The sequence below is a fragment of the Hemiscyllium ocellatum genome, chromosome 5 (assembly GCF_020745735.1).
Source record: "Hemiscyllium ocellatum isolate sHemOce1 chromosome 5, sHemOce1.pat.X.cur, whole genome shotgun sequence".
NCBI classification, from domain to species: Eukaryota; Metazoa; Chordata; class Chondrichthyes; order Orectolobiformes; family Hemiscylliidae; genus Hemiscyllium; species Hemiscyllium ocellatum.
Window position 1 is genome coordinate 38,754,509 of NC_083405.1, and position 19,638 is coordinate 38,774,146.

The 19,638-nt window shown below is 40.2% G+C and overlaps 1 protein-coding gene across 5 annotated transcripts in view; it reads right to left on the bottom strand.

Moving 5' to 3' along the window:
• LOC132815666 (protein PALS2-like) overlaps positions 1 to 19,638 on the bottom strand; it is a 148,085-nt gene that overhangs the window by 7,275 nt on the left and 121,172 nt on the right. For all 5 annotated transcript variants that reach the window (XM_060824675.1, XM_060824674.1, XM_060824672.1 and 2 more), the window contains 4 exons: positions 15,520 to 15,651; positions 7,911 to 8,019; positions 7,738 to 7,806; positions 1,082 to 1,243 (listed from right to left, as the gene is read on the bottom strand). In XM_060824675.1, the coding sequence (XP_060680658.1) occupies positions 1,082 to 1,243; positions 7,738 to 7,806; positions 7,911 to 8,019; positions 15,520 to 15,651 (472 nt within the window). The remainder of the gene's footprint in view (positions 1 to 1,081; positions 1,244 to 7,737; positions 7,807 to 7,910; positions 8,020 to 15,519; positions 15,652 to 19,638) is intronic.

The window sequence follows — 19,638 nt, forward strand, 5'->3', positions numbered from 1 at the left end:
ACACTTTCTCTACCTGCCCTGCCTCCTTCAGTAATGTACAAGTAGGGCCTTTCTGTTCCTGCATCCCTATAAAAGCTGTACCTTCATTTTAGATTTCCTCTCCTTGTTCTTCCTGCCAAAATGTTATTACTTGATACCTATTGAAATATTTCAAAATCAAAAGAAATCATATAAAAATTCAGGTTTCTTGTTAAATTGCAACTTCGTGATACAATTGCAGAGAGAAAGTGCAGTCTTCTCATATTTATTGAAAATTTAATTCTGTTGGATCACAATTCATTGTAAATTCAAAAGTTATTTTATTCAAATAGCCAGTCCATTCCAGTATCATTTCGTTAGCCAAAATTAACTCTTCCCTCTGTTGATAGGAGAAAAATAATTTTAAAAATTCCTGTTTTTTATGGGTAAGAAAGATTTTCAAGAAATTGAGGTTTCTGTAGCTATGTAACTGTTTCCAACAGTCCTTTGGTAGATCAGAATATCACAGCAAGGATGAAATCTCAGTGATTCCCAAATGTTAAAACAAAGATTTCAGTTAATTAAAATATTACATAAGTACACAGGCCAGGAAGATCCCAGTATCGATCCATGGTCTGGAAGGAGAGGTGCTGATTATGAGTGTCTTCATGAGCTCAGATTTGGGGAGAAAAGCTGCCTTCTCATTACGATCTGGAATAAGGCTGCATGGGATAGTCTACATTTAAAGTTCATTAAATATTGAGTTCTACACAGACAAACAAAACTGAACAACTTTCAAAAAAAATAATTTATACTTAATTTCTAACTTCCTCAATATTCTGAAGAACCAACACATTGCTTTATCTGCTACTATTTGATGTAGAGGCACAGTCACGGCTAACTTTGTAATCGCAGCTAATACATTATGGTGCAGCTCTCGGCGAACGCTACATTAACTTCTATTTTAAACACTTTGTCCCACTCTTAGAACTCTCTTGCTGGACAGTTATCCAACAGTATTGCCCCGGGAGACTGGCCATTATGCAGAAGAGAGGAAGGTAGAAATGAACGAAAGAACTCTCAACCAAAACCATCATTCCTGCCAGTTGCAATAAAAACTTACATGGGACTGTTGTTCCAAATCGCATGGGATTCATTACGATAAGTCTGTTCTTTAAACTCCGTCGTCCCACACCTTGAGCTCCTATCAACACGAGGGTCTTCCTCTGAAAAGGTGGCATCCTGGCTACTTCCTCATAGATCATTATTTCATGTCGATCAAACTCTTGGTGTGAATCCAGTAAAAATATTAGAACTAATATTCTTCACAATGCAAAGTTTTAATAACATAGAAGAAATTTTAATCAGTTGAGTTCAGCTGATCAACTAAAAGCAAAATTTAAAACCAAATATATCTCATTTGTTGTGAAACTAAAAACTGAACAAAATCATTAGAGGAAGTTGGGATTCCAAGCCCTATATAGAGGGCTGAAACATGTAACTTCGACAGGGACATTAATGTAGCAGGAGACAGTGAGGAACACTCTCAACATCAAGGGAGCACTGCATTGCCTCAGGTACCATCCTTTTGATTATAATGAGGCCTTCTTTGCTGCACAGACTCCATTCAAGAATGAAAAAAAGACTACACTGATTCCAACTTTTCTCAGTGACTGAATTCTCTGATTGAAGCCCGATCTTGGGGCTTTGCTTAAAACTGCTTTGAGACCTGAAAGTTTAAGACCATAGACTACAAGATATAGGAGCAGAATTAGACCATTTGGCCCATTGAGTCGGTTCCACTACTCAATCATGGCTGATATGTTTCTCAACCCTGCCTTCCCCCATAATCCTTGATCCACTTACTAACCTAGAACCTCTCTCTACCTTAAATATATTTGATGTCTGGGCCCCCACAGACTTCTGTGGCAATGAGTTCCACAGAATCATGACCCTCTGCACAAAAAAACATCCTCATGTTAGTTCTGAAAGGGTCATTACTTCACTCTGTGGCTGTGCCCATGGGTCCTAGCTGTAAACATCGACTCCATGTCCATTCTGTTTTCTGTAAGTTTCAGTGAGATCTACCCCTGCCCTTCATCCTTCTAAACTCCAAGTACAGACTGGGAATCCTCAACCGCTCCTCAAAATGACTAGTCCTTCATCTCCAGAATTATTCTTGTAACCTGCTCTGGGCCCACTCCAAGGCCAGTACAAAAACAAAGTCAGCACGGATTAAATACTGTTCACCAAGCAGCTATTATTCTCAATTAAAGAAACAGTAATCCTGATTAATGTTAGAGACAGGGCCCAAAACAGCTCACAATATTCCAAATGCAGCCACTGTACTTCAAATTTTGTCTGTGATGATCTAAAGTGTCAGTCTTGGCCTGTGGCAGTAAACTCGCCCCAATAAAGAATCTTCTGATTTGCAAACTGCATCCAAATGTATTGGAAAATAACTTAGGCTGACATCTCAGTGCAGTACTGAGGAAATGCTGCCTCATCAGATTGCAAAAGATCGCATAGCAGCTTTGAAAGATTAGCAAGAGTGATTGCCTAGTCTCCTGATCAATATGTATCCCTCAACTAAAATCACTGAAATGAAAGATCAGTTCTCTTTTATTGCTCTTCCTGGGACTTACTGAGTGGAAACTGGTTCCCAATTTTGCTTACATTACCACTGACTACAATTCCAAAAAGTGAAAGAAATGACAACATATAATAAGTGGTATTTTGCAGAAGAGTACAGAACTCCCCTGGAAACGATAGAGGGATATGGGGACAGAGGGGTGGGGTGACAGAAGGCCAAGGGACAGGGACAGTGCGGCATTGAGGGGAGAGGCAACATAGATGTTCTGGCAGGAGAAACATCTGACAGAGACAAAACGCTGCGACTTATGTGGTGGTACTGAAGGTTATGTCCCATGTAAGCTGTCAGGCAGACCACAGGAGGGAGGACTTTGTCTGTTTAAAGAGATTCAACCATGGGACTGGGAAGACCCTGGAAAGTTTGCCCTGTCAAAGCCAGGAAGAGAAAGAACTGGAGCTGCCTAAGTGCTGATAATCACCTTGGGATTTCTCTGCAAACCAAGGGAGAGAACCTTAAAGTAATCACTCAACATTACAATTCAGGGAGAAATACACACTTTGTCGGATTACCGATCATGTTAACACATTAATGAGGATTACTATTTCTTCAGTTTAGAATAATAGTTCCTTGATGAACAATGTTCAATCCACGCTGACTTTGCTTTTGTAAAGTCATAAGGTTAAAATCTTGTGGATGAATATTTTGAAATCGATTACTCGGAAGTTCAAATCCTTTGCTTAAAGTTATCAGTCTCCACGGGGATTGCAATGATCAACACAAGTTAAATGCAAATTAACAGACAAATCACAGTCAGAACAAATGATAAATTACATGTGAAACAGCAGATACAACAACGACTAGTTCAGGGTTGAGAGAAAGAGCAGACTGTTTGTATAGTTTTAGTTTCAGCAATGCATCTTCCAAACAGAATTACAGTCTCTTTTCTTTAAGGACTCTCCACAGACAGTAACATCCAGGGAAACAGGTCTCTGGCCATGTGGCCTTACCTTCCGGAACTTTCTCAGCCTCTCTGGCTGTCAAGAAATATAAATTCTCCAAAACTGCCTTTACTTTCTCACAATATGCCTGCTTTTGGGTGTCCAATTATTTGGAAGAGGAAGAAACAGCAGTAACAGTTCTAAACATGCTTTCCAACCAGACAGGAATCCACTCTCCATCTTGGCTTATTGATCATCTCTTCTCTTTCAGCTCTTCCCTTTCTTCATTCATATCTGGTTGTCACAAGGTTTCCATATTTTAACATCCTTCATGTTGGTACTACTTCCAGGGTCAAAGATTAATGTCCCATGGACCAATATTTCTCAATATTCCCTTTACAACTGATTCTAACCCTTAAAAACCCATAACAAGAATTTTCAAAACATGATTGGAGATTCCCCCAAAGAGTTGATAGTAATTACGAATTTTCCTCACCGTTATTGCTTCCAGGTCAAACACTGCTACACTTAGTATAGCAACAGTACTAATTGAAATGGTTTCCCTTTTGCACCATTACTTCTGGTGAGCCAAGGATCTACCTTTGACCTTCTATTTCTGAACTAAATGCTGCTCCATCACCTCATCTGAAAGCACCAAATTTTCACTTGTACCTAGCTCCTCATACTCCTCCACTGTTGTTAATCTCTCGCTTGGTATCAGATGAACAGAAAATTTCTGACAAAGTAAATCCTGAGAAGACCAATGTTGTCAATATTGCCGCCTTCAGCCTGGTCACAAAATGCTGGTCCTTAGCCTCCAAATCAGTTTGCCTAGCAATTGTCTGAAATGAACGCACACCTTGCAAATATATCTGATGCAGAGATGAACTTGCAAACAGATATCTATGGCATCGTTATCACCACTTATTTTGCCTCAACTTCACTCATCCTAGATTAGATTAGATTCCCTCTAGTGTGGATACAGGCCCTTTGGCCCAACAAGTCCACACCGACCCTCCAAAGAGTAAAATGCCCAGACTCATTTTCCTGCATTTAGCCCGGACTAATGCATCTAACACCATGGGCAATTTAGCATGGCCAATTCATCTTTTGGAATGTGGGTGGACACTGCAGCACCCAGAGGAAACCCATTTGGAATGCGCAAACTCCACACAGAGTCGCCCAAGGCCGGAATTGAACCCGGCTCCCTGTTGAAATTCTCACTCATGCCTTTATTACCTCTAGATATGACTGTTGCAATGAATCTGGCTGGTTTCCCATCTCTGCAAAACTGAAGTCACCCAGACCTCAGCTGTTCATGTCCTTTTACTCAAAACACGTCCTTCTCATCATTGGCCTTGTGCTCACTGGTCTGGACTGACCTCAGTTCAGGCAACAATTCTATTTTAAAGTCCACATCCTTGCTTACAAATCCCTCCATGACCTTATCCGAGCCCATCCCTTTGGTCTTCTTTACCCTCTCAGCAGGTTGAGATACCTGTGCTTATCTAACTCTGGTATCTTAAGTATCGAACTGCTCCACCACTGGTGCCCTTGGCTTTAAATGTCTCAGTTCTAAGTTCTGAAGTTACCCCCTTTCCCCTCTTTCTTATTTTAAGGGAAACCTTCAGAGACAGTCCTGATTAGACTGTCTCCTATCAGCTTTAATATCTTCTTTATTTGGTCAGTTTCCAACTTTGCTTTATAACATGGCTGTGAAGCACCTTGGGATGTTTTATGATGTTAAAAACACTGTATAAATAAAAATATGCTGTTATAAACATTAGAGAAAAGAAATGCAGTAGCATTTTAACCACTTTTTATTTGACCACTTGTTGCCCCAAACCTGAGAAAACAACTTACTTTCATCAAAATCATGTGAAAAACTGATCACAGGAATTCAAAATTGACCCATACTCTTAATCAGGTTTTTCAACAAGCTTTTGTAAAGTGTGTGTGTGTGTGGGGCACACTTTATTTCCTCAAAGTGCAGCATGTTGCAGCTAAATGTAATTAGAGATGAGTCTGCTCACACATTTTGTCATTCAAGGAGGCGAGTCATACAGCATCTCCTTCCTCAGGATAATTACTGCAGAAGCTGAAATGAGAGTGCCTGGGGAAAGAGTGCTGATGGAAGGCATTTCCAACTCGAATGTCAATGCTGCTCCTCTGTCCACAAAGTATTTGCACACTTTCAGTTTCCGTACTGATAACTGTTTATCATGTTATTATTGTTTATTGTTAATATTTACTATACAAATATACCTTCATTTTAGTGATGCCATCAAATGATCAAATATTGAAGATTAATTGGAGGGTTGTTTTTCTGACTGGAGGTCTGTGACCAGTGGAGTGTCACAAGGATTGGTGCTGGGCCCTCTACTTTTTGTCATTTACATAAATGATTTGGATGCGAGCGGAAGAGGTACAGTTAGTAAGTTTGCAAATGACACCAAAATTGGAGGTGTAGTGGACAGCAAAGAGGGTTTCCTCAGATGACAACAGGATCTGGACCAGATGGGCCAATGGGCTGAAGTGGCAGATGGAGTTTAATTCAGATAAATGCAAGGTGCTGCATTTTGGGAAAGCAAATTTTAGCAGGACTTATACACTTAATGGTAAGGTCCTAGGGAGTGTTGCTGAACAAAGGGACCTTGGAGTACAGATTCAAAGCTCCTTGAAAGTGGAGTCGCAGGTAGATAGGATAGTGAAAAAGGCGTTTGGTTTGCTTTCCTTTATTGGTCAGAGTATTGAGTACAGGAGTTGGGAGGTCATGTTGCGGCTGTACAGGACATTGGTTAGGCTACTGTTGGAATATTGTGTGCAATTCTGGTCTCCTTCCTATCGGAAAGATGTTGTGAAACTTGAAAGGGTTCAGAAAAGATTTACAAGGATGTTGCCAGGGTTGAAAGATCTGAGCTAGAGGGAGAGGCTGAACAGGCTGAAGGGTGACCTTATAGAGGTTTACAAAATTATGAGGGGCATGGATAGGATAAATAGACAAAGTCTTTTCCCTGGGATCGGGGAATCCAGAACTAGAGGGCAATGGTTTAGGGTGAGAGGGGAAAGATATAAAAAAGAGACCTAAGGGGCAACTTTTTCACGCAGAGGATGGTACGTGTATGGAATGAGCTGCCAGAGGATGTGGTACAACTGCAACATTTAAGAGGCATTTGGATGGGTATATGAATAGGAAGGGTTTGGAGGGATATGGGCCGGGTGCTGGCAGGTGGGACTAGATTGGGTCGGGATATCTGGTCGGCATGGACGGGTTGGACCGAAGGGTATGTTTCCATGCTGTACATCTCTATGACTCTATGACTCTAATTGCTCTTCTGCAGCCTGAATCAGATGTATCCCAACACCAAGCAGTCCGCTCCCACTTTATCACAAATCCAAGCACAACCGATTTCTCCACAAACACCCAGGATTCATTCCAAATATGCTTTCAGAACTTTACACTTCATGTCTCTTCCAACCTCACCAAGTTTACAACAGCTACCCTCTCGCTTCCTCACCGCTAGCAATTGCCATAACCTTTTCCACTTTTACCCTTATTCAATTCCCAGTGAATTGACAAACTCACAGCTAAACTCCTTAGGCAAGCCCCCTTACTAGCATCCCAAGCTAGGGCATTGAACTATATGGGGCAGCAGGAGGAGGTTTCTCATTCTTAGCTCCATTTGCACATCATGCTGTTGGTGAGTATTCTTTCTTCTCAGTATTCTACTCAAACTCACTCACTTGCTAAATATCCTTGCCTTTAAAAGTTTCCTCAAAAGTCATCATTTTCATTACCATTGCAAGTACTACTGCCATTTGTAAAAACCTGAAAGAACTGCAGATGCTGTAAATCAAGCAAAAACATAAAATTGCTGGAAAAGCTCAGCAGGTCTGGCAGCATCTTTGAAGAGAAATCAGAGTTAATGTTTCAGGTAAAGTCACCCTTCTGCATTCTGAAGAAGGTTCACTCAACACAAAACGTTAACTCTGATTTCTCTCCAGAGATGCTGCCAGATTTGCCTGAGCTTTTCCAGCAATTTCTGTTTTCGCTTGCTGCCATTTGTGTTTGCTTATACACGCAGTTTCCCTGTGGATATTTAACAACATCAAAATGGTTTCGAATTCGCTTATGAAAACTAACTACCTTAGATAGTAATAACTTAAACCAATTAAAACACCAAACCAGAAATGTAAATCAGAGTTTTTGATCTCCAGTGAAAAGCAGCAACACCTTGGAAGACTTACCTGCATTTTTAGTCGTCAGGTACATCATTTTTTTCTTCTTTTTACCGATTATTGCACCACAAAATGGTCCTGGTTCAAAGAACAAAACAGAACTCAAAGTGATGTTTTTGTTATTTCATTCACAAGTGCATGTAAGCAAGCGACGCCAACTTAAAAACATTGAACAGCTTTACCTGAGGAACCTGTTAGATCCCAGTCCCGTTTAACAAAAGCTTTCCTCTTCTCTTCCAACATCTGACTGGGAATGAGACCTGCATTTCCTCCTCCCTTCATTTGATAAGCCTGAAATTAAACACAACTACTCCAATTATCTCTCACAAGTTACGACATTTGCTGGAGTACACTCTATTCTCAGAGGAAGACAGTCTTTCTGATCTTTCTAAGAGCATATTATTACAGTTTTACACAGGTACTTGAAGTTGTGGAACATATTCATTTTCAAATGGTTATTTATCTTTAAAGATCAGGCCTAATCCAGGGCTACTGATTTTCAGCATGCCATGTCACTGGAGATCTTAATTACCGCGTTGCAGACAATTTAAACAGTCCTGTTTAACATTTGTGAATCATGTGTCACTGTCTCTTGATTAGATCTAGCCTGGAGTTCTTTTATACAAGCTGCTGGACATCCCAGCTCCAAAAGCTGTACTTCCTGCAAACCCATTTCATTTCAGTTTAATCTATTGCATCTGTAATTGATGGCTCATCTGGTGACTCATTTTCCACCAACTCCTGACTTCTTGAGCATGTCCTCTCTTTCCATTTTGCACTAATGAAGTGTCAGTCATCAGACCTCTCCTGTCTCACTGCACTCTCCACTCACCAACCTGCAGATTATAACCTTTGATTCTAAATCTGCAGCTGAGAATTCAGTGTATAAATGAAGTAGCTGGATAATATGATAGAGAGAGTGATTTGTAGTTTGCTTCATAAGGATTAGCTAGAAACATGCAGTAATTTTGTATCGTATGAAGGTTACTGATTGTCAAGTGGTTTTGCCAAAGTTATTTTGATAACTTCATTCGTCTATCCACTACAGCAAAAACATCAAATGTCAAGAAGCATTGCACATTTTCAGTACAAACAGCTTAAACCAGGGATGTAAGTTTGCTCGCTGAGCTGAAAGGTTTGTTTTCAGACGTTTCATCACCATACTTTGTAACATCATCAGTGAGCCTCTGTTGAAGCACTGGGTTTATGGCCCGCTTTCTATTTAAGTGTTTAGGTTTTCTTGGGTTGGTGATGTCATTTCCTGTGGTGATGTTATTTCCTGTTCTTTTTCTGAGGGGGCAATAAATGGGGTCTAAGTCAAATGTGTTCATTGATAGAGTTCCCGTTGGAATGCCATGCTTCTAGGAATTCTCATGTGTCTCTGTTTGGCTTGTCCTAGGATGGATGTGTTGTCCCAGTCAAAGTGGGGTCTTTCCTCATCCACATGTAAGGGTACTAGTGATAGTGGGTCATGTCTTTTTGTGGCTAGTTGATGTTCATATATTTTGGTGGCTAGTTTTCTGCCTGTTTGTCCGATGTAGTGTTTGTTACAGTTTTTACAAGGTATTTTGTAAATGTCGTTTGATTTGGATCCCATTTATCACCTTCTGAGAAAAACAGAAAATGACATCGCCGCTAGAAATAACATCACCAGCCCAAGGAAACCTAAACACAAATTGAAAATGGGCCATACCACCAGTGCTTCACCAGAGGCTCACTGATGATGTTAACTCGTATGGTGACAAAGCATCTGAAAACGAACCTTCCATCTCAGCAAGCAAACCTACATCCAGAACCTCAACCTGAGCTACAAATCTTCTCCAAACTAGCTTAAACCAGCTTTAACCTTAAAGAGACTAGAATTTGAATTAAAACAATAGAAAAAGGCACATACACCAAAGCAATCTCTTAAGAAATACAGACTTCTGGACAAAATCTCCTAACTGTATCAACATTTTCATTACTGGAGTTTTGTTTTAGAACCCTTAACTATAGATAGATGCTAATATTTATACAACTTCCTTGCAATTATCCTGATGCCAAAACATTTTTACGACATCTAGTTGGATTTGGAATTGTAGGGTCTTGTGAAGACCGACCTGACAGCCAGACTGGAAAAGTGGATCCATCGGAATAGGTCAACAACAAAAAAAAACAAAAAGCCAAACCTCATTTGGGGAGATAGGAAGTGGGAACAGGGAGGAAGGAGGGTGAGCACCTGGAATACAAAAAGTAAACAAATACTTCAAATTTCCATTATCGAAACTAACTCAGCAATGACATTCATCTCATGGATGCTCATAGGTTTGAGGCTGATTTATCACAGAGTTGTCGAGATTCTAGAGGTTTTTAAACTGGTGAATGAGACCCACATGAGTGTATGTATTGATCGGCTGAATCATTTAACACACTGCATTGGACAAGCAGAAGTGATTTTCACACCAGGAATAATCTCCAACAGTAATAAGTGTTGATGAACTTATTGAGTGGAGGTGCAAATGCAAGAGCTCAATAATTTTTCACCTTCTCCCAAGGGGCTCCTCTTGAGGGCTTCTGCTCAATTAGAGGCAATTTGTTTGTTTTCCAGAGGTTCTGTGTTCAATCTCATTGATTCCTTCATTAGGTGATGAAGTCACTTAAGAACAATACCTTCTGGAGGCTTGTTGAAAGGAAGGATTTTGATTCACATACACAAAATGAGAAAAGTTTGCTCCGAATCTCTCTTCTGGGTTGCTGACTGATCCCCCTCTCCTGTCAGACAGCTTTGCATCCCATTCCCATCTCGGAGTCTCCAGGTCTTGCTGACTCATTCACAAAGAGCCTATCGGTGGCAACCACAAGATAGAACCGGTCTGTGGCTGGATGAGCAGTTCCTCACTATTCCGTTCAATTCTAGCTACAGGGACAACTATTCTCAGATGGTGTCCTCTGTCACAGGAATTTCAAGAGCAATTTGGGGATTCCAAAACGCTGCCCCTGTGTATTTTATCTGTTGGCAAATGCTTGTGAAGGTTAGATGTACTGTGAAGAATTCCAAACTTCAAATCCTCTGCCCTTTAAAATCTGTAAAATACCTGTCTGCCTGTGATTGAGTATCAAAAATCAACAAAACAGTCCCAGTATCTTCTTGGCAATTTAACTCCAAGTGCAACCATTATCATATAATTGCTGATTGACTGCTTCCACCTGTGCTCACTGCAACATTTGGAGCAATTGTGAACTACAGTTTAATCAATAGCTCAGAATGCTAGTAAAGAGTTTCCTGACTCTAATATGGGGTATGAATAAAAACAGGTGTTTTTATAAGGGATACATTACCTGTCAGAATTTAAACATATTTAATGGATTGTCATAAACGAGAGTATATTACATTATGAAGTCAGCAATTTTACTTCACATCAGCAGGACTCCTGATAATTGCCCATGGTGAATACTGGGGGCGTTGGCATATAGGGCTAAGAGCAAAGGGTGGTCAGTGGGTCTACGTATGTGTTGCCATGGCTGGGTAGTGAGGGCTAGAGCAAATAACGTCTAGTAGAACTGTGACATAGAACTGAGATGGGCTTTTTAAGATCAACTAATTTGGCACTCTGTAACCCTTATGGCCAACTCTGATCTGCATTCAGGGTAATGGATATACCAATAAATGATCATGCTAATCAGGATACATTTCTCCTTGGCAAGTGCACGGAGTCATGAAATTTCATCAAATGTCTCTTGACTTGGATATATCCAGCATTTGAACTCTAAATTTTCCCCTGATCAAATTCGACCTGGCTAGAGTATTTCCAGAATTGCGTGCTTCTACTCAGACATCAGAAAGTTGCTTTCCGAGTTACTGAAGTCTTCCAGCTTTCTTGGTGGGACTCAGCCCAGGAATACCACCTAGGAATGGCGTAAAAGTTACTGAAGACACATAAACGCATCAGAAAATTAATTTAGAATTTTGGTATGCAGAGAGTTTATGTGAAAAGTTTTAGCGAGAAATAACTTTCCTGCTACTGAAAATTAACTTCTAAAAATATGGAGTTTCATTCTTTCACATGAAAAACACTTTATCTCCTGTCTTTCTTTCTCCCTCTCTATTACACCTACTGTTGATGATTTGACACAGAATCGACCTCTGTAATTAATACCACCTCGTCGGCACTAATCATGAGTGATTCTTTAATCTGAATGGATAAAGAAATATGCAGTTGTTTGTTTTGTTCACACGGGTCCTAGATAGCTTTTCAAATTCCAGTGAATAGAAAAGCCTGTGGACTAATGGATCTCGGAGACCGAACGCCCACCCAAATCAATATGCAGCTTTGTATTATCCTAATTAGTACAATTATTACAATTGCTTTAGATTAAAATATCAAAAATGGTCATAACTAACAGAAAATCTACACTGAAAAACTAGAGGCCTTATCTGTAAAATTAAACAGTAGCTCCAAGATTGGTGTGTATTTATATGATTTAGTTAAAAGAAAGAGGGAAACTATAAAAACACTATTTTAAAACAAATTACATTGCTTTGCACAGGATTGAGACACGAACCACAAAATAGATATGTTAAAATGGTGCAGGAATTAGGGGCTATGGGTGGAGAAAGTTAAATGATTTTTTACTCAAAATGAATTAACGAGGATCAAATGAATATTTTCAAGGTTATGAAAAGTTTTAACTGACCCAGTGCTTTGTGGATCAGTAACAGAAAGAAAGGATCATTATTAAAAATTGAAAGGGAACACCAGGACCATCCTTGTTGTAGATGTTAGTGGAACATGAAATGTTCTACCAAAGATGGACACTGAGGGAAAGACTATGGCATAATATAAAATAAATTTAATGCAGATTTGAAAACAAATATAGAGGATCACAGAAGAAATAATTCCAGGTAACACCTGCCGAAGATCTAGTATCAGAATTGTTCAGTTTATTATTAAACAGGAAGGTATGAAATCAGACTCTAAGGATACAGAGCAGGAAGGATACCTGATGAAGTGATCTTCCTTGATGAAACCTGCGCTAAAAGAGTTTTAACAGTTGTAACGAGTGTCATGAACAATATGACTCATACCTGGGCTCAGTTTCACTGTTGGACCCATTCAGGGAAAAGGCTACAATCTCTCAGACAGAGGACAAATTCGTTCCCAAACTAACCTGTGTTCTTTTCCATGAAAATGTCTAACAAGAGTTGATGCACGAATGAGGATATGTACAAGGTGGATTCGCTCACTGACGATACCGATTAGCGTGAAAGAGTTTTATTATACATTTTAATTAAAATTAGATTTTTGTGATCGAACATTTTTCCCTATTGTCATTATTTATTAGTATGGAATTTTAAATAAGTGAACAATGCAGAGGTAGTTCTTCTATAATGCAATGGTTACCTTCTCGTGCAACTCCGTGTTATAGAAAAATCATGATTTAGAAACTGCGCTTGAAGTGTTAGCGTTGTAATCACATGACAGCCAGCACAAATTCACGCTTTAGAAACAAATGTCCCCAATTCGTCAATCGTGTTACAGCGAATTTGCATGAACAAAACACGTGTCACAGCAAAACGAACTGTACTGAAAATGAATTTCCACATGGAATTGTTGACACAGACAATAAAGTGAAAACAAATAAAGCAGCAAAAACAAACCATTTCACATTCTACTAATGTTAGCCAATGAAAGACATTCTACTAATGTCTTTCCAATCACAGGTAACATTGTCTTCTGACAGATTTCACTGTTGAATTTTCCCCTTTGCTGGCAAAATACAAGTTAAGCAATCAGTATCAGAGGATTGTGGCCTTAAATCCATTATAACAGCCAGCCCTATCACCTGAAACAAGAAAAATCAGTGTACATGTGCCTCATGAATGGGATAATTAAACTGCTCACACACGACATCGTAGGTAAATTCTAGTCAAGACCACGAAACAAGAATAAACATGTTTCCTAGATTCACAATGTTACAAATATAAATCAACTACTTTCTTACAAGTGAGGTAAAGATATAAAAGTGGTCTTATTTAGAACATAAAGCTTCTTTTTAAAAAAAAATGCTATTTAAAAAATAGACAAAGTTAATTTAGACCATTGCAATTGTTCCTTTTAGATGATCCTGAACCAAAAGTGCTTGCTTCCTCCTTGGTGATCTATTCCACAAGTCAATCATATTTCAAAGTTGACCTGCACAATTTCAATTTGTTAAGCTGCATCTCTTTAACCATTCAGGGCAGTGAAACGTTTAGGAATCGACGTTGAAGATGCTGAATGACCTACTTGCTAATTTTCATTTTTTCTGCTTTGACAGAAATTTATTTGTATGTTGTTCCACAATATTTACTCAAGGGGAGGGAATGGCCTAGTGGTATTATTGTTGAACTCTTAACCCAGAAACCTAGGAAATGTTCTGGGGACCTGGGTTCAAATCCTGCCATGGCAGATGATGGAATTCGAATTCAATAAATATGTGGAATTAGGAGTCTATGGTGACCAGGAGTCCATTGTCGATTGTTGGAAAAACCCACCTGGTTCACTAATGTTCTTTAGGGAAGGCAACCTTACCTGCTCTAGCCTGTGTGTGTGTCCAGACTCATAATAATGTGGTTGACTCTTAACTGCCCTCTGGGCAATTAGGGATGAGCAATAAATCCTGGCATAGCCAGTGATGCCCTCAATATACTGAGGCACATTAGGAAGGAAAAGCATTTATAAAATAAGGAGCATTACCAAAAATTCCCAAATTACCTGGTCCAGGTGGAATATTAGGCCAGGCTTCCCAAAGCAGAGGGTGGGACAGATATGGGTCACGAGTTGTGAGCTCCGAGCTGAGGCTACAATGGACCTGTGACCACTTGCAGAACCACTGGCTCTGGCTCCAACAGGTAGCTGTACTCAAGTTCCCACTAGCTCTCTCCGGTCTCTCCCCAACAAACAAAAACAAAATTACTTAATAAATATTCAAATACATGTTTTGAAGAAACCTGTCTCAAGCAATTATGTAATATAAAAGAGTAAACTGATTCACAAAAACATTCCCTCGTGAATTCTAAATTTTCTTCCCCTTCAAATTACCACATAGCAACTTGGTGATGTGTTAGAAGCAAACAATCTAGATGAGATGTAATTTTTTTTACTTCATGTCAACATTTTCAAATCTTAAAACCAAATAGAATCAAACAGGAATAAAATACTACTGTTTTCTGCTTTAAATCTCAACTTGGAAAATGGAATGCTTCAAAAATTTGTAACACAATTGTCCAATTGCTTGAAATTTTGTCACCTCTCTTGACAAAATATAATCACCAAACATTACCCTGTTCTGCATCTACAAGTAGAAAACCAAATCTTACGATAATCAAAAATTGCTACAATATAAAAAAATGTGGCCCCTTGTTTAATGCTCAATAAGGTGGATATTAAAGGTTCCACTTCAAGAAGCAGCAGTTTGAAACCTCTGCAGCAGTGTGTCAGGTTGTCAATATGATGAAATGATGCAGGATCTGCCAGAAAGCCTGAACACAGTATTCCACACCATTAAGTATGAGCTACTTCAGGACCAAAAGACACAGTTTACTTCACATGAGTCAACAAATGATCCTTTTATTTCCTCTCACTTAAAAACCATTTAGTCAATATTTTATAGTCAAAGACCTTTTTTAACCCATTCTTGGGATTTGAGTATCTAAGTGCATTTAAGTGGATATTCTAAGTATTATTCAACAACAATGTATTTGTCCTTAGTATTTTAGAGCTAATTGAAATTAAAAAAAACTTAATTGCATTACAGAAAAGTTGAGCCAACCTGCCACCAATTGAGATCTTCTCGATTCACAATTTGCAGGATGTCTCCTCTGGAGAACTTTAATCCAGCTTCTTTGCACGGGATTAAGCTGTCGTTGGATGGATTGTAGTCAAAATGGCATTTCACAAACACCTGGAATAGATTGAAACACATTAGGAAGGAAAAGCATTTATAAAATAAGGAGCATTACCAAAAATGCACAAATTACCTGGTCCAGGTGGAATATATTAGGTCAGGCTTCCCAAAGCAGAGGTTAGGACAGGTATGGGTCACGAGTTGTAATTTTGGGCGCAAGCTCTGAGCTAACGCTACAATGACTATCAGGGACCCCTGACCCATTGCAGAACCACGGGCTCTGGCTCCAACAGGTAGCTGGAATACAGGTTCCCACTAGCTCTCTCCGGTCTCTCCCCAACCAATCAGTCAATGTCTCTGGAGGGTTGTGCTGGCTTTTGTGCGTCAAAATAGGGTCACAGTGGAAGAAAGTTGGGAACCACTGAACCCTAGGTCGGTCAAAAGAAGCAACAGCAGAGACAGGGTTACTGGTCATAATCCTGCATCCAACAAACAATGAAAGGTTAATGGCTTGGTAATAGAGGGTTGCTAATGTTATAAAATGCTTTATATTCATGTGAAAGGGGCAAGAATAAACATTTCTTCAGCTCTGACCAAGCAGTATTTATCAGATTTGTACACTGGATGGTGAATGTCTGTTGTATGCACACTTTCATGTCAAAACTGCAGGATCCTAGCTGTACACTGGATAATGACATACGTAAACTGTCACCAGCTACAATAGCTCAAATGATTTCAGTAGGCTATGATTAGCATGACTCTGATGTAGTCACCCCAGGTGAACAGTGTGATGGCAGAGGGGGATTGGGTAATGCAGAAATCCAGAATACAGCTTGTGCCCCAGTCCGTGGGGGTAGGAAAAAGAAAAGAGAAAAAGGGAGTCAGGGGCTTGGTGAGAGTTTACCTCCAGCCGGGTGCTTTACCTGATATAGCAATGTTCATGTTACCTTCCACAATGTAAGAAACTGAGTTCAGAGTTCAGGAAGGGATTTATGAAAGAGGAGAAAGGAGAGATGCAATAGTTGGGTTCAGGGGATCTACACAGGTGCAAACCACCTCTCCTCCTCACCTGAGCTCAGTTATAGCATTCATTTCCTCTCCCCCCACATTATCCTAGTCCCAAGCCTCCAACTTGGTATCACCCTCCAGACTTGTCCATCACTCCCTCCTCTGACTTATCACTTTTATCCACCTATCGCTTTCCCAGCTACCTCCAACCAGCCCCACCCTCTCACCATTTATCTCTCAACCCCGACCCATAAGCCTCAGCGTCATAGAGATGTACAGCATGGAAACAGACTGATCAAGATCCAGTTGTAATCTGAGGTAACCTTCTTGGTTGTCCACTATACCTCCAATTTTGGTGTCACCTGCAAACTTACTAACTATACCTCTTACGCTTGCATCCAAATCATTTACATAAAATGATGAAAAGTAGTGAACCCAGCACCGATCCTTGTGGCATTCCACTGGTCTTCTACCTTTGAACCAGTTCTGTATCCAAATGGCTAGTTCTCCAGGTATTCAGTGAGATCTAACCTTACCAATCAGTCTCCCATGGGGAACCTTGTCATACCCCTTACTGAAGTCCATGTAGATCACTTCTACCTCATCAATCCCCTTGATTAAGCTTTTTTGAAGAAGTAACAAAGTTTGAGGGACATGCACAAAGTCATGCTGACTATCCCTAACCAGTCCTTGCCTTTCCAAATAGATGTAGATCCTGTCCCTCAGGATTCCCTCCAACAACTTGCCCACCATCGATGTCAGGCTCACTGGTCTATACTTCCCTGGCTTGCCTTTACCGCCATTCTTAAACAGTGGCACCACATTAGCCAACCTCCAATCTTCCAGCACCTCACCTGCGACTATCGATGATACAAATATCTCAGCAAGAGGCCTAGCAATCACTTCTCTAGCTTTCCAGAGTTATAGGGTACACTTGATCAGGTCCAGGGAATTTATCCACCTTTACCCGTTTCAAGGCATTCAGCACTTTGTCCTCTGTAATATAGGCATTTTTTCAAGGTGTCACCATCTATTTCCCTACATTCTATATCTTCCATATCCTTTTCCACAGTAAATATTGATGCAAAATACTCATTTAGTATCTCCACTATTTTCTGCAGCTCACCACAAAGGCCATCTTTGTGACTCTCCCAAGTTACCTTTTTGTCCTTAATGTATTTGTAAAAACCCTTTGGATTCTCCTTAATTCTATTTGCCAAAGCTATCTCATGTCCCCTTTCTGCCCTCCTGATTTCCCTCTTAAGTATACTCCTACTGCCTTTATACTCTTCTAAGGATTCATTTGATCTATCTTGTCTATACCTGACATATGCTTTCATCTTTTTCTTAACCAAACCCTCAATTTCTTTAGTCATCCAGCATTCCCTATACCTACCAGTCTTTCATTTCACCCTGACAGGAATATACTTTCTCTGGATTCTCGTCATCTCATTTCCGAAGGCTTCCCATTTTCCAGCTGTCCCTCAATTCTGTCCCCAATCAGCTTTTGAAAGTTCTTGCCTAATACCATCAAAATTGGCCTTTCTCCAATTTAGAACTTCAACTTTTAGATCTGGTCTATCCTTTTCCATCACTATTTTAAAACGAATAGAATCATGGTCGCTGGCCCCAAAGTGCCCCCCCATTGATACCTCAGTCACCTGCCCTGCCTTATTTCCCAAGAGTAGGTCAGGTTTTGGACCTTCTCTAGTGGGTACATCCACATACTGAATCAGAAAATTATCTTGTACACACTTAAGCATCTAGATGGAGAGGAATTTGTTAACACTATGGCAGTCCCAGTCTATGTTTGGAAAGTTAAAATCCCCTACAATAACCACTCTATTATTCATGCAGATTACCGAAATCTTCTTACCAATTTGTTTCTCAATTTCCCTCTATTGGGGAGGGTCTATAATACAATCCCAATAAGGTGATCATCCCTTTCTTATTTCTCAGTTGCACCCAAATAATTTTCCTGGATACATTTCCAGGAATATCCTCCCTCAGTACAGCTATAATGCTATCCCTTATCAAAAACGCCCATTCCTGATAAAGGGCTAATGCCCAAAACGTCAATTCTCCTGCTCCTTGGATGCTGCCTGACCGGCTGTGCTTTTCCTGCACCACACTCTCAGCTCAGTTATAGCAGCCTGACAAAAAGAGCAGCCCCCCACACATTGGCTCAAGCAGAACCCACCCCCACCCCCTAACAGAGTCCTTGACCAGCAACAAGGGCAATAGAAACAGACTACACCAGACAGAAGTCCCAGGCAGACTTGGAGAAATGGGCATTTCGGTGGTTGGAGAGTGGTGAGTGGGGTGCTGCAGAGGTTGGTGTTGGACCTGCAACTGTTCATGATATATATAAATGATGTGGAAGAGGAGACAAAGTGTAACATATCCAAGTTTGCCGATGACACTAAATTGAGTAGCAAGGCAAACCGTGCAGAGGTTGTGCAGAGAGATTTAGATAGATCACTTGTGTGGGCGAAGGCCTCACAGATGGAGTATAATGTTGGTAAATGTGAGATTATCCTCCTTGGAATTCAAAATAGGAGGCCAGAGTATTATTTAAATGGTGAAAGATTGCAGCATGCTGTTGTGCAAAGGGACTTAGGAGTGCTCATGCATGAAATCGCTAGAAGTTGATTTAGAGGTGTAATAGTAATCAGGAAGGCAAACGGAATATTGCTTGAGGGACTGAATTTAAGAGCACGGACATTCTGCTGCAATAATACAAGGTGTTGATGAGGCCACACCTTGAGTATTGTGCACAGTTCTGGTCTCCTTATTTGAGGAAGAATATACTGGGTTTGGAGGTGGTGCAAAGGAGGTTCACCAGGTTGATTCCAGAGATGAGGGGGCTACCCTATGAGAAGGGGTTGAGCCCCCGGGACTGTACTCAATAGAATTTAGAAGAATGAATGAGGGGATCTTATAGAAACATAAAATTATGAGGGGGTTAGATACGATAAAGAGCTGAAAACGTGTTGCTGGTAAAGCGCAGCAGGTCAGGCAGCATCCAAGGAACTG